This window comes from Octopus sinensis, linkage group LG5 (assembly GCF_006345805.1).
Source record: "Octopus sinensis linkage group LG5, ASM634580v1, whole genome shotgun sequence".
NCBI classification, from domain to species: domain Eukaryota; kingdom Metazoa; phylum Mollusca; class Cephalopoda; order Octopoda; family Octopodidae; genus Octopus; species Octopus sinensis.
Window position 1 is genome coordinate 44,037,530 of NC_043001.1, and position 20,936 is coordinate 44,058,465.

Genomic DNA, 20,936 nt, shown 5'->3' on the forward strand with positions numbered 1-20,936 from the left:
AGTTGTTGACTGGTCCCTTCTTAGTCCATTCTGATTCTTATGAAGAGGTGGATCAAGCATAGGTACAATCCTATTAAGCAGAAGTTTGTTATAAACTTTTTTCCTGCAATTGGGATCAGAGTAATGCCTCTATAATTAGCTGCACTTGTTAGATCACCTTTTTGGGGACAGGGACAATTCCACTCTTCAACCAAGCTGATGGAAGCAAATGATGTGCATATATGTCATTGCAGAAGACTAGTAAGGTTTCATGAAATATTGGACCTTTCCACAGTAATGTTGGTATGTTATCGAGTCCTGGAGGTTTATTGCTAGCAAAACTACTGAGAGCTACTTTGACCTTATCCATTGTGAAAAGGTCCATGTTGGTGTCTAATTCATTAGATATTTGGTGTAGAGGAAGTGGAAGACCGCTAGTTTGTGGTGGTTCTCCAAGAAGTTTCTGAAAGTGGTCAGACCAGTTGGCCTTGCATTCTCAGAGGAACCACCTTTAAGCCTGATGGAGGGCTTAAATTTTCTTCTAGTTAGTGTGTATATTAATTTTCATACTGCAGCATGTTGCTTTGCAGTATGCAAGTTTGCAATTTTGTTAATCTCAGCTAGAATGTAATCTGTTTCTATGTTGGCATATGCCTTATTTAGTGTTCCTTGAGCTTTGGAAGCATCTCTGAAGTTATTTTTAGTAGGCCTCTGTTCATGCCTAAGTTTCAATCTTTCTAGATGCTTCCTTGCTTTTCTCACACAGCAATCTGCATGAATTGATCTGTGCTTTATTCTTTCCTTCTTCGGTAGTTTTGAAAGTAAAATTTCTTCTGTAGTTGTTACAAGGTTATTATATTGTGTTTCAATGTCATCAGTGTGCTCTGTGAGCATTTCAAAATGGTTTTTAACATCTACTGCAAATGAGTGCACTAAGTCTTTATCTGATGATACCTTGGACCAGTCTACCTGTTTCATGGGGTCTGGGACAGGTAGTTTTGATGATCTAAGGCTGAGAACAGTGCATATGGAAACAACACTATGATCTGAGTCGAAAGATGCGAAGGAGCATTGTGCCTGTGCATTTTGGACACTTTTCTTCCACTTGTTTCTCACAAGCATGTAGCAATTTGTGAATAAGATCCAGATGGTGTTGGAATGTCCACAAACGCTCTGGGTGTTTCATGAACCTTGTGTTTGCAATCTGAAATTGGAACTCGTGAGCAAAATCAATCAATTTTATCCTGTTCTGGTTAGTATCCTTATTATATATGAATAGAGAATCATACCTCCATATTTGGCCATTAAAATCACCTTCTATAACAAGCAAGTTATGGGAAGGGACGCTTTCCGTTACTCCCTTCAGTTCGGAGTAGAAGCTGTTTGCACATTTCTCATCACTTGTGTTAGATGGGCAGTAACACGTAATGAATGTGGTTTGAGGGTTACTACTCAGCTCAGCAACAATTATGTGGAAAGATGTTTTCTCAACAGAGAGCAAGTTACCTGAGGCGCTTGGAGACAAGAGCATACCAACATCACCTACAGTGGAGCTCTGGGAGTTTTAATAGCAGAGGTCGTAATAAGTTGGTATCTATAAAGGTTGGTATACTTCAAATCTGTGTCAGGATGATGATGCCTATGTTCTTGGATGCTCAAGATATCAACTTTGCTTTTCTTTACACAATGTAGAAGTTCTTGTTTTCTGATTGTCTTTGATTAAGTTTGTGAGTTAAAAGTGCTGTAGACAACAAGTATTTTGCACTTCATAAATTTGTTTGTTGTTCCTGCATCTTCATCTACCTCTTCACAGCTACCCTGCTCAAAAGAGTTTAGAGGTAGTTGGTCATACGTTTCATGGGAAACAAGGTGAGAATTTAGAACTGAACAAGTAGGGGCTTGAACACTGGTGCTGCAAGTGGATGTCATGGTAATTCTTTTGGTAGCTGATACAGATGTGAATCACCAGTCCTACACCTGGGTAGAGCACTACAAATAAATGACTTGTTACATTTTGAGTTCAGCTCCTAGATTGATTCGTCAGACTCTCAAGCCAAAGACAAATGTAACTCTTTACCTGTGGGAGGCAGGACTCTGTTATGGTCATTTGATCAAGAAGTCACCAAAGCATAAACATTCCAGGGTCAGCAAGGACAGGCTATCTTCCTTGGACCAGTTCATCTGGACCAAAAGAGGGGGAACAGAGGATTATCCCCTTGGGCTGATTTTAGATCTTAAAGAGACTTCTGGGTCTCATAAGAGAATGGGGAATTCCATACTTGCAGCAGATAGCATTTGAAAAGGATGAAAGGACTGTAAATTTCCTGGTGAGTGTTCCATGATTCAGGTTTCATGGAGTCTTTGAGAATCTTTGCTTGCTCAACTATACAAAACTTTCAGAAACTGCAGAAAGTTGCAAATACTCTTTCAGATGTTTTTTCAGGAAAGCAAACAGGTTTCTTTGAACGTGGCAGAAAAAAAGTTATTTTCCTGTTGGGCTGTGGTCATTGAAAACAATGATTACATTCTTGATTAAAACTATTCAGGTAAGCATAGTTTATATTTGGTTTTATATTCTTCACAAATACCCTAATATAGACACACACATGTATATGTTGCTGTTGTTGTTGTTGGCATCCTTTTTGTCTTGGGAGACAATGGAGTTGCGCATAAAATAATCTAGTCCAGCTTTTACATTTCATGTCCTAATACATCTCCTGCTGTGGCTGTGTAGTCCTATCCTGGACAAACACTCCCTCTGGAAGGTGCTGCAAATGTAGCGAAGACTTTGCCTGGCTGGTTGTAATGTCATAGTTTCTTGTTGACATCTTTTCTTGTCTTTCCATTTCTCCCTCTGTCACTCCTTTGTGTTCCCTCTTTTACGGTACGTCACCAATCTCCACGGTTGCTGGCAACTATTTCCCAGTTGGTAATATTGATGCCACAGGCCTTCATGTCCTTTTTGCAAACATCCTTGTATCGTAAGAACGGTCTTCCCACAGATCTAGTGCCCCTAGCAAGCTCTCTGTACATGTACATTTTACATGCCAGTTCCACATAAAATGCACTCATTCGATGATGATGATATATGATGAGCATCTTTCAGTTTGTAGCTAATGATGCACTACCATGTAATGACATTACATCTCCAGCATTTCCTTGTTGGTGGGCAGGTCACTGTTTGCTAGACTCTTTTTTTCTACAACTCACGTCTTTGACTAAGCTGCATTCCTGGTTCAAGCACAGATGGAGTAGAGTGCATGGCATCTAGTATGTTGTCAGGCACTCACAGTATCCTGATAGTCATGTCGCAGTGGTTGCCTTTAAATACTACATTACAATATATATATATATATATATATATATATATATATATATAGTAGGGAATATAATTCCAAACTTACAGGGAAAAATTCAATTTAGCAATTCTAAATCAAATATGACAATATATAATATATGTATATAAATTAGAGAAAAACCTCTATTAAACAATTCATTAGTGGAAGACGTTATTCACACCATATAGAAAAAATTAAATAGAAAACATTATTCAGTAGAGTACATAAACAATAAATAGACTCTACTGATTTTAGAATAATGTTTTCTATAGAATATTTAATTTTTTCTGTATGGATTGAATAACATCTTTTGTTATTGAATTAATAGAGGTTTTTCTCTAAATTTTATATATATATATATATATTGCACGAAAAGGCAATAAAATGAATATATCAAACAAAAATTACTGTTTGGTATTAAGTCTGAGTTAGATCCCTTTGTACCAAGATACACTTCAATTAAAAAATTGAGTAGTAGAAATAAGTACCAGAAAATGTATTGGGGTTGATACACACAACTAAAAGCCTTGAAAGCAGTTTAGTCTAACTGCAGTCCAAAAAGGCTGGAGCCATTTCGAGTGTGGTAGGCATATAATGCTACCCAGTTTAACACCAACTGATCAATAATGATTTTAGAATGTTCAGGCTGTTGCAAGTATTGAGACCAGGCTTTCAGCAGGGGTTTATCATTTATAATTTGCTAGATTTCCATATGACTAAACCTGCAGGATAAAATCTCCTTTTCTCTGATATTTGTGGTATCTGACTCAACTTAGACCTCACCACAAGCTACACATTCTATTTCTCTTTGGGACATAAATCTTTCATCTCCTACCTATTATCCATCCTAGCAAGTAAATTCACATTCTTTACTTGGAAAGCCAATATCTTCACACATGTAGATTTTACTAAATACATCTGCTTGCTCTACCAATCTCCAAAATCTTCGAACCACCAACAACTTTTTATCAATATCTTTTCCTGCAACAAGGCTATTGATCTCACTTAAGTTCTCTCAAAAGACATTTTCTTCATTGATTTCAATATGCACAACTATTTGTGGTTCTCACTCATCCCATATCGATGCTGCCACTGCAGAAACTGGATATTTCTCTAGCTTTCTACACCTATTCCATCTTTTACACAAATCCTTCATTGATACACAGACACCTCCAAGTACCTCTGATCTCTCTTTTAACTCCAAACCTAACCTCTACCAAACCATTACTATCTCTGCAATAGTCAACTGAGGACTACCTTACTGTAACTACCCACCACACTACATACTATGTAATGCTACAACATCCCAGACTCTATAGCACTTCAAGTTAGACACTAGTCCTACAACCCTTAAGAGAAAATTACCCACTCTTCCAAACTAGATAGTGTTTATACATTACAACTCTTGAACTCAACATCAGCAAAACCATGCTTGGACTATGGATCTTCTAGCAAAATTGTCTGCCTCTTCTTTTTTTTTTTTGTGGCCTACTAATGAATCATACTATCACAGTATGTGCAGATAGTGCTTACAGGTGAACTCCTCTCTCTCTTTCTCATAGTTTTAGAACAAATAGACTTGTAATGAATCTTATACTAATCCCTTACTGCTATTCTGACAAGTACAGAAAAGGCAATGTTTAGCTGACAAGGTTAAATAAGACTGAAACATATTCCGAGTTGTTGCTGTCCTTGCAAAGATCAGATTATACTTATATAATTGAGCAAATATTTTCTTGTCTTCACCTGCTAAATTTTATTACTTAAATTAGTGGGGGCACAATTCTAATATGTATGAAGTACTAATTTGACTGTCCTTTCCTCTTATCAACCTTTCTTTACATATTTCTGGAAGCTTCTTGAATGTTGACCAAATATCACCAAATTCTCAACACATAAATATATGAAACCTATAAAACTAGTTAAGCTCCTTAATTCAACAATTGTCTTTTACATTTTGAATTTCATGTGTGCACCCCATTATTTTATAGTAAGCAATAAAAATAAAATTAAAAAATAATTTTTTCCCTTTTCTTTTTTGTCTCTTCATTCATGTAAAGATAATAATAATAATAATAATAATAATAACAATAATAAATGAAATGAAGACAGATACCATGGAAACAGTTTTATATAACAAGAGTAAAATGCACAAAAAATGTATAGTTGCTTTTTTTTTTCTTTCTATGGTAATGTAATGGACAGAGCTTCTGATTGAGACACACAAGAAATATTACAAACTAATACAACTGATGACAAACATATTCACAGTAACACACATTTATGGTCCTCTCAAAAAGCAGAGGTAGAAAATATATAACTTCAAAGTCTGTCTTTTTTTTTTATAAAAGAAGTATTCCTGAACATAATGGCAAAAAGAAATTAAATATTTGTAAACTATAGTATAAATCTACACAGTATAATACTGTAAATAACAAATATAGCATTTAATGGGGGTTTTTCTCTCACACTTTTGGTCAAAATAATTAATACTAGTGTTCCCTAAATTATTTTGAACTACTGTTCTCTTGGCTTAACGCTTTATTCTCAGTTTAATTTTCTAGAGTTACCCGCAAGAATGGGTCATACAACATTATAAAAGTTAAAAGTTTCTTACACTGATACAAGACCACATATTTGAATGGGAGAAAGTAAAAGTTTTTTAAAAATGAACTTTTGAGATTTGAACTTAGAACACAAAAATTTAGTCCAGCTCTCCACTACTTTTGTAACTCAATCACAAAGAATTTGAAAACAACAATAAACCTAATGCTTTCTTACAACTGTCCACACTTAAGTAATCTCAGTATCCTCATGGGAGCAGGAACAACTAGTATGGAAACCACTGGTCCATAACTTCTAGTACAGAAAGTCATACCAATAAACTCACCCACCAAAATATATTTTCTATGCATACTAACGGCATTCTGGCTTGACTGCAGTTAAGAGCACATATTTTCCTCATTAAGAATAATTTGTTAGCTAAACTTTATTTGAATGTAAATAATAATACATAAAGTGTGTGTGTGTGTGTGTGAGTTCACTAACAAATGAACTCACATATTTTTAGAACAAAGAGTAAAAGAATATATTTACAAAATTAGAAACAATTGTAGTATTACTCTAGCCTCACCCAGTTAATGTGACAAGCAACATAGGGGAATGTAAAATGGTTATGAGAACCATTTTCTTTTTAGATTATTATAAAAAACATCTCTGAAATATCAAGTTGAAACAAAAAGATATCTATTGGAAATTAACAATATCATTGGCTTCCTCAGGGTCTCACAAAATATAAAAAAAGTGTGCCATAGTTGTGTGGTTATCTAATCACTTGACAACTATATGGCTATGGGTTTCATATTACATTGTGATTCCTTGGGAAAGTGTTTTCTATATCTTGTTTTGAACAATGCTTTGAAACTGAAATTTGGTAAATATAAACTTCAGAAGCCTAACTATGTGTGTGTGTGTGCATGCATGTATGGTGTACAACTGAAAACAGTACATCAAATTACATTCATCAATGGAAAAAAAAAATGTAAAACTTATTTTATTGATCTCAATCAGATAGCTAGTACTTGACTGAAGAAAATACTGGGCTTGATATGGCTGATTACAATCCTTAAAGCTGTTAGCACAGATAATCACAAACAATAAATAACACCAGTAAAAGAATAAAAGAATATTCAGTCACTATAAGATGTCCTCTCCATGCATTATATCTTTCCCAAGTGAGCCTGTCAAAGCCCAAATCTCTCTGTGCTATACTCATAAGAGGATTTAATTTTAGTACCACAAACTAAAGGAACATTTACCAGTTATATAAGTAATTCAACTACTCACAGTGGTGACTGTCACCACATATCATTTTTATTTATAGCTTATGTAGTTAGAGCAAGTGAGTGCTCTGTGTCTTTGCAATGGATCTACTACAGTAATAATACAAACTTCTGACTCTTGTACCTAGTTTAAAATCCTATCCGTTCAACTTAGCTGGAAGGCTTTACCAATTATATTGAAAGTCAATACTCAATACATAATATAACATTCGGTATATGAAATCATATGATACCAAGCCATGTACCTACCTTACAAATGATTATGTCTACATTTAAATATAAAATATCAAAACTAAGAATTTGTTTAACAAGATTAGCAACAATAATATCAACAGCTTGTAAATGTTTTTGATTGGAATGACAAAACAAAATTAGAATATGGACTAATATTTTACTTTCTTTTTCTAGATGAATCATGCAGATGAAAAACATTTAACAAAATACTGTGAAGTTTTCAAAATATTTTCCATAAAGCATTAATGCACAAGAGGTTTATTTTTGTCATAGCTGTAGTTTCATTGTTATTAATGAGTGAAAAATATGTAAAGGTTCAGTTTATGGAATGTTTTAATTAATTACATCATCAAAGCCTTTTCACTGGCAATTGATTAATGGTTGGAGTGGATTCAATTTCTATAGCTGTTTAATAAAAGAAGTTCCAACTGAACAAGAAACTACTTCATTGTTCCATTACATGATTTTTCCACACTATTTCAGTTTCAACACAGTCTCAGGTCAAGAAACTTGTGAAAAACATACAACTCCAAATAAATAAATAAATGTGTGTGAGTACATATATCATTTATAATAATTATATATGTACAGTTAAGCTTTTAAATACATATGGTACAAACAAGCACCACTCTGAGGCATAAAAGTGAACAGGCCTTTCAACAGGAGTCAAACTTCCAACTACCATATTCCAGATGACTACATTACCAACACATAAAAGAGCACCTGCCATCTTCTCAAAGATACAATAGATACAAGGTTCAAATCCCATTGGAGAGCTTGTTCTCTTTTACTGTCCTAGATTAGCACTTGTAGATGTCAAATGTGTGTGCATGTGTGGGTATGGGATTTGTATTTTCTTGTCAAAATACAAAGTAATTAATATATAGAATCTGTTATAATTGTTTGTTGCTAAATCAAATTATTTCCTCACATTTAAAGATTTTGTGCTGTTGGTATAAGACAACCATACTCATCAGTTTGTGATAGCGTGTTTCATTTATTCAAGCTGAGTGAGACATGTCTTTTAAACCAGTTTATAGTCAGTCATGTACTTTCTAATGACACCTAAGCTTAGTGGGCTTAAGTTGGTGTTAAGGGTAAATGTGTTGTACTTTTTATTTCTTCAGTCTAATATTTAGAATTCAGTATGGTGAATGAAAACTAAGGGAATTAATTTTACTGCTGTCAGTCTGTTGAGTGGAAAGAAGATGAGAGAGTGGGCTGCAAACCAATGAATACTGCCTTATATTTATTCTTCTGTTACAGCTGAACTGTGGTTAAACAACATCACAAATATACACAGAAGAATTCTTAGGCAAAGATAGCATATTAAGAAAATTAAATTTCAATATTTATCTTAATGAACAATTTAATTTTTAAAAAATCTTTCTTAAAGAAAAAAATGTAAAGCATTTAAATATATTATCACAGATTCCATGATGAGGAAAATCACTTCATATTTAATAACATTTAGAAAAGTTCAGAAGAAAAGAAAAGCTAGTTATTTGCTTAAATATGAGCATAATAATAGCTATAAATATAGTCATACTGATTTGACTAAATTTTAGCTTTGATTACTTTATAAATATTAAATTCTTTGGCATCAGCACTTCTATGTTGTTGGTATTGATTTTATAAACCCTGGAAAAACCAAAAGTAAAAAAAAAAACCTGCCTGGTTTTGAACTTAGAACAATAAGGTACTAAGGTTACAGGTAAAAGTTCAACCAAGTACTTCTATTCTTTTCGTTATCATCTTATTAAAAAAGTAAACTGAAATTGAATGGAATGTAATAGTGTTTCAGTTAAGTTTTACAACAATAAACTCATAAAACTCTTAATATAATATCATAAAGGGAATGTTACATTAATAACAAACTTTCCATCATAATGTTAACATTTCTATTAAGTTCCATCTGTTAACATTTCCATTAAGTTGATTCAGATAGAATCTACAAAAATTTCATGATAGAAAGAGACTTTTAAAATAAATGTTTAAACATGTTGGCATGTACTGGATTTAACTGAAATATCTAAAAGGTACTGTGCTACCTTCCAGAATTCCTTTCAAACTGTTTCTGTGAACTTCGCGCTAATATGTGTCCTTAATAGAATACTCATACTTGTGACAATGCAGGTAAGAGAGCACAAGACTTCAGCTATGCTTTAGCAAAATTTGAACTGAAATTTGAAACTGTTACGCTCATTCTTTCCTGGTCTTGTATTTTAGTGCACACATTTTAAACGTCTGTTTAACTATGCTTTACATATACCAAATTTCCATTCAGTTAATTTTTATTTAATTTCTAATTCATAACAAAAGGCTGTTGAAATTTTACATGCAAAGCATGTGCAAGTATGAACATGAAGTCAATATTACAACATGGATGTAATCAGTGAAATAGACACAATAAAAATTTTTTAATTTCTTAAATTATTGCAAATTTCTCCTTTTTCATAAATGTAACTGTTAAGGTGTTTTACTTATGTCAATGAAAACTATAGTAGTGTTATCTTGTTTTCAAATGCCACACTTATAGCACAGAAACTGCAAAACCAGTAATAATGTGAGTGTAACAATTAATAAACAACAAGTTTACTCAATCCCAGAAAAACAAATGGAGTTGTTACTAGAAAAAGTCCTAAAAACTTCAGATATGAAATATAATGTTAAAAAATATTGTTCATAATCCAAAAAATATATATCTTTGGTTAATATAGCAAAAGCATTTACCAATATTGTTTCAATAGCTACTGGCTTCAGCAGGATCCAGATATGATTAAATGGACACAGTATTAAAAAAAGACAAAAAGGAAAATATACTAAAATTATTCTAAGCATAATCTGAGGAGGGAAAATACATTTTATCAGTTTCATTTTTTCTTTTCTTTTAACAAAAAATAAAACAAAAATAACAAAAAAGATTTTAAATGAAAAATCACAATAGTTTAAATGGAAACAGTTTTGTTGAGCTTATTTCAATCATCCTATATGTATAAGTATATGCTTGTGTATATGTAGGCATGAATATGTAAAGCTGATGGGAAGCAAGTGAGTGGCTTTAGACGACAGTAGACATTAGACGTTTACAAAACAACAATAAAAGACAAACATTTATCCAACTGGCCTAAGAACAATCTGTAGAACAAGATTATCATCAATCAAGAGAGGACAGTTGGGCTGGGATAGGTCACTGAGAGAGATCTTTTTGTCCATTTCAGTGTCAGTGGTATACCTAGTTTTGGAAAAATTTTTCTTACCACTTACTGAGTGCAGAATCTTTTCTCGATCAACTAACGACAGCAAATATTCCACTGGTCTTGGCTGATCAAGAATGAGATTGGAGTACAAAACAGCCCTAAAGTCATCACAAGTTGAAGAAAAGCCTTTTGGATGAAGCTTCAGCTCCCACTCCCACGTCTGAGCAGGAAATGTGGAAGCACGTGTAGCAAATCGGAAACTAACCTCAGCACATTTCTGGCATTCTGTGTAGCGTTGAATAACAACGCGCTTGTCCCAACGAAGATCAGTGTAATTACGTAGCAAGAAGCTAGCAGAAGTGAATTCTTTTATCATGGCTCTACTGGTTAGAGGGAGGGCATGGTATTTGTAGGCTTGCATCAAGAATGGCTGAAATATATCAGGCATCTCCAGAACAACTTTACAGTTCTCCACTTGACATAGTTGATCAGGAGTCATCATTGGGAAACGAATGTGTTCAATTACTGTTTTTACATTACTGCGTAGGTTTTCAGCTCTTGTAGGATGCTCAGTAGAAAGCAACCATTTTAGTACAGCCTCCCAGAGTTCATATTCATCCTTAATGGTCAGCTCAGAACTCTTCAAGAATTCAATAAGCTGATCTCTTTCAATAGTAAGCCATTCTTGTTCCCACTCAACTGACATCATGATATCATCCATTTTTTCAGACAGTGCTTGTACACAAGCTTGCACTAATTTTTTGTGATAGCACTTTGTCGCATACTGGAACCATATGTGGAAAACATCTTTCAATTGTAGTCGTGGAATAATGCAAGTGCAGGCAAAGTTTATGCAAACATTACGAAGGTCTTCTACATTATATTTATCAGAAAGGATTAGCATGGAAAGTGTATTGCCAATGTTCAAACGCACGTGACAGCTGTAGAGAAATTTAAGAAAGCGTGGAAACACAGTGGCACACATACTGTCCTCTTGTAGCTCAATCTCCTGCAAAAAATTAAAATAAATATGATAAATTTCTCATAAGGCACAACCAATATATAAGGTTTATGTGTTTTCAATAGAATCTTTTTGAAGGGTCTACCATTATTTTCAGAAATGATGGAATATATTGTGACTTCAGATTTCACCCAAATTAGTTCTGACTTTCATTCCAGAAAAGTACAGGTGTCAAATTAATAGACAAAGCTGTAATTATCATTATAATAGGGAGCAAGTCAGCTAATTGGCAGAATTGCTAGCATGTTGCACAAAAAGCTTATTGGCAGTTATTCTAGCCTTACATTCTGAGTACAAATTCTGCCAAGGTTGAATTTGACTTGTATATTTTGGGGTTGATAAAATAAGTAGCAGTTGAGCACAAGAGGTTGATGTAATTGACTCCCCTGCCCAAAAATTCCAGGTTTTGTACTTATAATAGAAAGAATTAGAGGTGGTGAGTCAACAGAATCAATACAGTAATAGACAAAATGTTTAATGGCATTTCTTCCCATTTACAAATGTTGTCAACTTTGCCTTCTGTCTTTTTGGGATTGATAAAATAAGTACCAGTTGAGAACTGGTACTTTTAGGCCTAGAGCTTACAATAGAGAGAATTATTATAACAGTGAATATCACATAGGAAGATAAAATAAAATTACCTAGTTTTGGAACATTTCCTTCCACTTTTACTAATGACCTCAAGTAGAACATTAAGTTAGAAAATCAGTCTTAATGGATAGGAGAAAAAGAAATTGAATACTGTTTTAAACTAATCCCTTAAATATTCAATTCTGAGCTCAAATCTCAACATGGTAAGCTTAACCGTTCATTTCTACACAGACTGATAAACCAGGAACTGTATATTCCTTAAGGTCAGTTGGGAGTGAGACAGCACTGACATGTTGCTATTCCAAGGCTATTTTAGTGTCAAAGATTGTGTAAATAGGAGCTGATTTGAAGGATGGTAAACTGTTGTACCAAATTAAAGTTTGCTTAAGTTGCTTATAATTAAATGTATAGATTACAGAAGATGATTTAGCATTTCCTTCTTCTGTGATCAATGAATTCAGAATCAATAATGCAATAACACAATTAGTTGTTATTATTGAGCCACATATATAAGGCAGCAAGCTGGCAGAATCAGTAGCATGCTAGGCAAAATGCTTAGTGACATTTCATCCATCCTTACATTCTGAGTTCAAATTCCACTGAGGTCGAAGAAGTAAGTACCAGTTGAGTACTGGAGTCAATAGAAGGAAAGGATTATTGATCTACATCTAAGTAAGTCTGGATGGTGCAGATCTTTGATAAAAGGCATTCTATGCATAAGCACTCTGTCCTCTTGAGTACTGCATATCTAGAACTATTTTAGCCAAAATCCCACACCTCTGAAAATGGTAGGATGTAATTTGAGGATATTTTTAACAGGTGAAATAAAGCTCACATACTTGCTTGGTCCCAAATAATTAAGCTAGATTACTAACAAGTCAGCAGAAAGGTCAACACTTGCTCTTCTGTTACAGTCACAGCACTGTAGCAGAGACACTAAATTCACAATGAACCAATGAAATGGTCACTTAAGCTGCTGGAAATGGGAACTAAACCTCCTTCAAATCACATTGTGCCATTTTTAAAAAAAAGTCTTGCATAAAATATACCCACCGAAAAGCAAGATAGTCATGGCTGGAATGCCTTTAATCCTAAGTTCACATAATCAGAGCCAACTAAGGGCTAAACAACAATTGCAAATAGGTGCCCTCAAGAAGTAAACTAAAAGTTGTAGGTAATTAAGTCATAGTATTTGATGATTTTGAGTGTTTTTATAAACAGGGTAGGCCAAAAGTTATGCACCAAAGCACTTCACATTTTGTTTATATCACATTTTTAATATTATTATTATTCATTTTGCTCATCATGTACAAAGATATGTATATTTGACATTATTTTATTTATTTTATTCAATTTTAGGAAAATTGAAGCATGCCTTTGACAATTTCAGAGCATGTTGTGCATGACTTTTGGCTTACCCTGTGTAGTATTTTGTTACACAATACTTGAGTAATTTGTTACATATATTACTAGTCAGAGGAGGGATGAAGACAGTTCTTATGATCTTTGCAGGCTATCCAATCTTAGCATGTAGGGCTCAATTCCTACCATGGTTCAGAAGGATACAACAGTAAATTACTCCAGTGTATCCATCAATGAATCACAACAAGAGATGAATTATATTTCAAGTGAGGACACTGATTTAAGTTTTTCTCCTATGTTTTCACAGATGATAACTGAAAGAATTCCAAAACAGTTTCTAAAATTAAAGTTGTTGCCACATTCTTTTCTCTTGTTAATCACCAAAAGATGAACACTCTCTGAAAAATCAACATTCCTGAATATTTATATTATTTAAAACTTAAGAGACAGTTCAGAATGATGATAAGTTATTGGAGAGAAGAAACAAAAAACCAGTTTCAATTCCTGGTTGGGGCTACAGTCAATAGTTTACAGAAGAATTTTCTTATCACATAAAATATTTCACATTGAGATTGAATTAAAAAAAAAAAAAATTCAGTGTTACTATAACAATCCAGTGGATTAACAACATTTTCATTTTAACATAAAGATCCTGAACTGTAAATAAAAAAAAAAGACTTACCTTCCGTTGGGATTTATCCCAATCAGAACTAAACATACGTTCAAACACATCACTTGATTTCACAAGAATCAATTTGTGACAGAAATATTTTTTCTTCACAACTACCAATGTGATATCACTTAAAAGCTGGTTATTAAAAAATTTGGCTTGGTTGGCCAAGGCATGGCGCTCATTCCCAAAGCAGTCAATTCCAGCATTGCTTTCCAGAGCCAAAGAAAATGTAGTTGGGGTAAGAACCTCCATAAAGCTGCTGGCACCAGCAGGTATTTCATTGTTGGATTTAGCCTTGGTGTTGGTATTGTTTTGATTTTGGCTATTCTCCAAATCAAGATATGCAAAACGTGGTGGAGAAGCCATATTATGTCTGAAATTATAAAAAATAAAAATTATATTAAATTGTACAGGCTTAATTGCCAACAATATAATCAGATGAAACTGTTTATTAATATTTGTAATAATTCTAATCTTATAGTCTTAAGTTATAAAATAAAAATGTAATGAATCACAATCTTGTCTCATTTGAGTCTTCTGATTTAAACTAGCTTTCTAGATGACTCCCTATATCATTCTATTCCAGCTGCCTAAAAGTCCAACACTTTCTGACTACATAATTTCTAGCATATGCAAGAAAAAAATTTCCTGAATATCTGTCATGCATTGTTTCAACATTTCATTGATTTGAAGCTTTGAGTGCATTTCACTCTATGATATGCTTTTCTTTTTTTGATTGACATACACTTTGAAAACTTACAAGACAAAATACTATATTGGGTTACTCAAACTGTAATGTTAATAAAATTTATAATATATTCACACACCACAGAATATTACATAATTTCTATACAAAGTAATTCAATCCACTATGTCAAAGTGAAATTAGCATGCCAATCTCCTGTTTTCCCATTTTCAACTGTCAGCCATTATTGTCTTTGTATATTTTATATATGACACTAATGTACACTTCAATTACCGTAAAAACCCATGTAATTTACACACTTCTTTTCGCAAAAAAAAAAAAAAAATTTAGTGGGTGCATAAATTACATGAGTAGATCATTTCCAGAATTTTTTTAGAATTTTTTGTTGTTGAAAAAAGACATACAAAATGTAAATATTCGTACTGGAAGTTGACTTTTATTTATGCTGGACAGTATAATGCTTACTTTTTCTGTATAATTTTACTAAAGCTTAAATAGTTAACTACTTTTTGAAGTCTGATGTACATGCTGGAAATTATGGTCTGGGCCACATTTTACATATTTTACTCGGTTGAATAAAATGTCATCCAAGCTGATGTTTATTGGTAATTAAACTTAATTTGAAACACCTGTACATATTTATAAGCTTTGCTTTTGTTGATAATTGTGTTAACAACTTTTCCTGTGTATGTGACAGAGGAAGGGAAGCACACATGTATATCTACATATATATAGCCACACAGCTATGTTAAGGGATTTATGAACAGCAGTGAATGCATTGTAATTAAAACACACACACACACACACACACACATATATATATATATACATACATATTAGTTCTTATTTGAAAACCAGTTAGGTCTTTGTCCTAAAACATAAAATAGTAGTTAATGGCTCCATGAATCATATTAAACATAATGAGCATTGACTACATAAAAAAAGAACCCCAAGAATAGTGAAGCAAATTCCACTAATAGTCTAAGTGTTTATCTTAGATAAGTAATAATTCACTTTCAACTTTCCTTTAGTAAAGATCTAACTGAGGAGTGAATCCATGGAAAAATATTCTCAAAATTTTAAAATCAAGATATTACATTTCAAAAGTATTTTACTCCCTAATATAAATAAACCATTCATTAAATAATGAAGAATATAGGTAAATAAACTATGATATAATAGGATTCATTAATTGTAAATGCACATGTATGCACACACAAACATGATGGTCTTCTTTCAGTCTTCATCTACCGAAACTACTCACAGGGTTGGTTTATATATATTAATTAATATAAAGTCCAGAGTTTTATATTTTGTAATCAGTTTTATCCATGAAACTGACAACCTAACTGCATAGATTAAGATTATGCATCATTTTCTCTTTTCCTCACTCACCATACTAGATGCATGTCACCATGCATAGCCTTCAGCAAGAACCTGCTTTGCCCCACTCTTTCATAGAATTCCCCTCGTCCCCTAGCATGAAGCTGACCCTCCTCCTATCCAAGGGATCATATTCCTGAAAACTGCATAGTGCATGTAGCACCCCCCCCCCAAAAAAAACCCACCCAGTCCATGATGAAAAGTGGTTGCCATTAGGAAGGGCATCCAGCCATAAAAACCAGGCTGAAGTAGACATTGGAGTTTGATGCAGTCCTTGGACACGTTGGTTCCTATTAAACCATCCAACTCATGCTAGCATGGAAATGGATGTTAAAATGATGATGATAAATTATAAATTCCATATTGCTACCTTTTATTCCTATCTCTTTTTGTCATGTGGTTAGTGACAAAGCAAGTAAGGCGTATGAGACATATTTCTTACCATGAAAATGTCTCAAAAAATTACACCAGTCTATATACAAGTTGTTCCCCCATCCTACTACATTAGTTAATTTTGTTCCTGGTGTTCTTTTTGTAGAATATGCACCACTGAAATTAGGATGTGTCCAATAAGCTTATACATTTTTTATGCAATCAACCCATTATCACTACATACTGAAGTATGTAACATTAGCTCATAGCAAACAGGCAGTGGTGATGGGGGTGCATATATATATTCTCATACTGGCTTCAATCATTTAACTGTGGCCAGGCTGGCTTATGTCTGGGGCAACATGTCCTTCCTTTTTAAATATATCTCTTATCTTGTTTCAGTCAATGGACTGTGGCCATGCTGGGGCACTGCCTTAAAGGTTTCAGTCAAACAAATTGACCCCAGCACTTATTTTGAAATCTAGTACTTATGTCAGCCTCTTTCGCCAAATTACTAAGTAATGGGGACATAAACAAACTGTCACTGGTTGTCAAACTGTAGTGGGGCATAAATATGAAAGAAACATACTCATATGATAAGCTTCTACAGTTTCTGCTTACCATATTCACTTACAAGGCATTGGTTGGCCTAAGGGCTATAGTGGAAGACACTTGCCTAAGGTACCATGCAGTGAAATTGAACCTGAAACTATGTGCATAGGAAGCAAGCTTCTTATCCACACAGTCATGCCAGTATCAATAATGAAACTTCATTCCAGAAGCAGCCAACAAGAACACCAGATGCATTTCAGACCTTTTGGGGCCTTTTCACTGGCATGTACTCACACCCAGCTACATCATGTCATTCGTTTCCAAGATAGTCAAGTAAGATTTGAGGGAGATTTAGCAGCTATTTCTAACATGGTGAGCTACATCATAGAGGCTTTTTTTATAGGCTCATAAAATTACAGGTAATTATAGATGTAGATTACAGCTATAAAATATTATAGAACAAATTATATAATCTTTCTTGTATACAGAAAGGAAATTTGTTACTATCAGAATAGAGAGGTAGTGTAACACATGCCACAATAGATTTCATTGTAATATGGGCCCATTATCTGTTTTTAATTGTATCAACACTTATAAATAGATATAAATATTTATAATCAAATTAAAATATAGTTCATATGACTCTTACATGATTTACATCCAGATGGCAACATGATAGGAACAAACACAGACCTCCTAAATTTGGAAAACACATCTTAGTTGTGTTGTGAATGTGATCATTGTTTTAACATCCACTTTTTCCATGCTTACAGGAATCAAAGAAAAGATGCAGAGACAGTTTTTTTTACTGCTTGGTGTTCTCCTTGTTGCAAACCCTCATTTGCTCCCAAGCCTAGTAATATTTCCCATAGTCTTTCAAGCTACAAATAGCTCAATGACCTGACATATTTCCACATCAGATTGTGTACAATGTCATCTTTTGTATGGACACTGAATTTGTTTTTAATCAGTGCACAAATATGCACAAACGCATATATATGTATATGTGTGTGTGTGTATATATATATATATATATATATATATATATATGAGTGTGATCGTTGACAGAGAGGCTATTCGAGTATGATCGTTACCAGCGTCGCCTTACTGGCACTTATGCCTGTGCTAGTAGGGAGCCAAGGATACCATCCGAGCATGATTGTTGTGATCATTGCCAGAGCAGCCATCTGGCTTCCATACCTGTGGCACGTAAAAGGGCACCATTCGAGCGTGATCGTTACCAACATCGCTTCACTGGCACCTGTGTCAATGGCACGTGTAAAAGATTCAAGCGAGGTCATTGCCAGTACCACCTAACTGGCCCCCGTGCAGGTGGCATGTAAAAAGCACCCACTACACTCTCGGAGTGGTTGGCATTAGGAAGGGCATCCAGCTGTAGAAACTCTGCCAGATCAAGACTGGAGCCTGGTGCTAACCTTCAGTCAAAACCGTCCAATCCATGCTAGCATGGAAAACGGACTTTAAACGATGATGATATGATATATATATATACACACACACAAAACCCACATTGGACTCCCCACTCATATCACTGTCGAACTAAGAATTTAACTACGGCCTGTCCATAGCACTTACTTAGTGTTATCTGCCACTCTTTGGGTCTTCTAGATACCAATACCTCTCATACCCTCGCTACATACATACATACATACATACATACATATATACATACATACATATATATATATATATATTGCACTTCAGTAATGTAACCACATACATGGTGTTTGTGATTTCTTTTCTTTCTTCATATTTTTCTCTTTCTTCTTTCTGACAAAGAGCTATTCTTTAAACATGAAAGACTCTCTCTTTTTACTGAGCGTCAAACTAATACATTCTTTGTGCACATCCTCTTGTTTGTTATTGTTTAATTTATTGTTCCTTTATTTGAATTGACTATATATATATATATATATATATTCTTTTATTTGTTTCAGTCACTTGACTGCAGCCAAGTGGAGCACCAACTTTTTGTTTTTAGTCGAAGAAATCAACCCCATGACTTATTCTTTGTAAGCCCAGTACTTATTCTATTGGTCTCTTTTGCCAAACCGCTAAGTTACAGGGACGTAAACATACCAACATCGGTTGTCAAGCAATGGTGGTGAGTACAAACACACACACACACACATATGACGGGCTACTTTCAGTTTCCATCAACCAAATCTACTCACAAGATTTTGGCTTGCTCTAGGCTGTAGTAGAAAACATTGCCCAAGGTGCCACAGTGGAATTGAACTTGGAACCATGTGGTTGGGAAGCAAGCCTCTTACCACACACACACACACACACACACATATGCACATGCATGTGCAAGTGTATGTGTGTTTTTTCTTGTCTTGACATTTGTGCCCTGATTGAATTTCCATCTACCAGATCTACTCACAGATCATTGGTTAGCCCCAGGCCATAGCAGAAGATACTTGCTTCATAGAGTCATATAATGGGAAGAAACCCTAAGACATATAGTTTTGAAGTGCACCCTCACAACCACACTACCATACTGGTACACACATATACACACATTATCATCAAAACATACACTTTCATATGCTTGCATGGTTTGGACAGATTTCATTGAAGCGGATTTTCTACAGCCAGGTGTCCTTCCTTTTGCTAACCCTTACCTGTTTCCAAGCAGGCAATAATTTGTCATGGCTAGACATGCTTTCACAGAATATTGGAAATGAATGACATTTATTTACATTAAACAATGTGAAAACAAGAGGGCACAAACATACCCATACACATATACATATATACACAATAGGCTTCTTTCAGTTTCTCTCTATCAAATCCACTCACATGGTTTTGGTTGGGTGAGGACTATTGTAGAAGACACAAGGTGCCATGCAGTGGGACTGAACCTGAAACAATGTGGTTGGGAAGCAGATATATAAAGGCAGTCAAGCTATAAAAATAACAAGACAGATTAAATATTCTCAGTTTTTTTTTTATTAATATTAATGTTCTGAGATGAACATTAATATGTATTATTCCAAGGCAGACTCATTTAGAATGTATGAGAATCAAAGCAATTAACAACACCTAACCATTACAAATGCTTAGTCAATATAAAAAAACCATCTGACACAATATGTATACATATTTATATACCTTGTTTACTTAGCAATTATACTGATTATTTTATATGCATACATAGGTAAGGTAATCGAGGTAGTCAGAGTAAGTGACAGAGTAATCAAAATTAGATTAGTCCTCCACAATAGGTCAGCTACAATCATCTCAGCATATGCCCCTCAACCAGGGCTACCGGAAGGACAAAAAGACCAATTCTATGACACCCTATTGCGGACTACCTCGTTGACAAATGACAGTGACCTTCTCTTCGTGGCAGGTGATTTCAATGGACATGTTGGACGGCAGGTCGGGGGCTTCCATGGTGTTCATGGAGGCTACGGTTTTGGCTCTCGTAATGAGGAGGGAACCAGGCTGCTGGAGTTCTGCGATGCAAATGACATTATGGTCTGCAATACCAACTTCAGGAAACCCACCTCTCATCTAGTCACCTACCGTTCTGGCAGACACACTAGCCAGATTGACTACATCCTTGCCAGAAAAAGGGAAAGAGGGCTGCTTATAAATGCCAAAACCTTTCCAGGCGAAGAATGTACTCCTCAACATAGATTAGTAGTTAGCGA

The 20,936-nt window shown here is 34.4% G+C and overlaps 1 protein-coding gene across 5 annotated transcripts in view; it reads right to left on the reverse strand.

Moving 5' to 3' along the window:
* Positions 1–5,435: 5,435 nt before the first annotated feature.
* The window catches only part of LOC115211835 (BTB/POZ domain-containing protein 17-like), a 40,603-nt gene continuing 25,102 nt past the window's right edge, over positions 5,436–20,936 (reverse strand). For all 5 annotated transcript variants that reach the window (XM_029780553.2, XM_036503366.1, XM_036503367.1 and 2 more), the window contains 2 exons: positions 14,250–14,613; positions 5,436–11,602 (listed from right to left, as the gene is read on the reverse strand). In XM_029780553.2, coding sequence (XP_029636413.1) covers positions 10,508–11,602; positions 14,250–14,613 — 1,459 coding nt within the window. In that variant the 3' untranslated portion in view covers positions 5,436–10,507. The remainder of the gene's footprint in view (positions 11,603–14,249; positions 14,614–20,936) is intronic.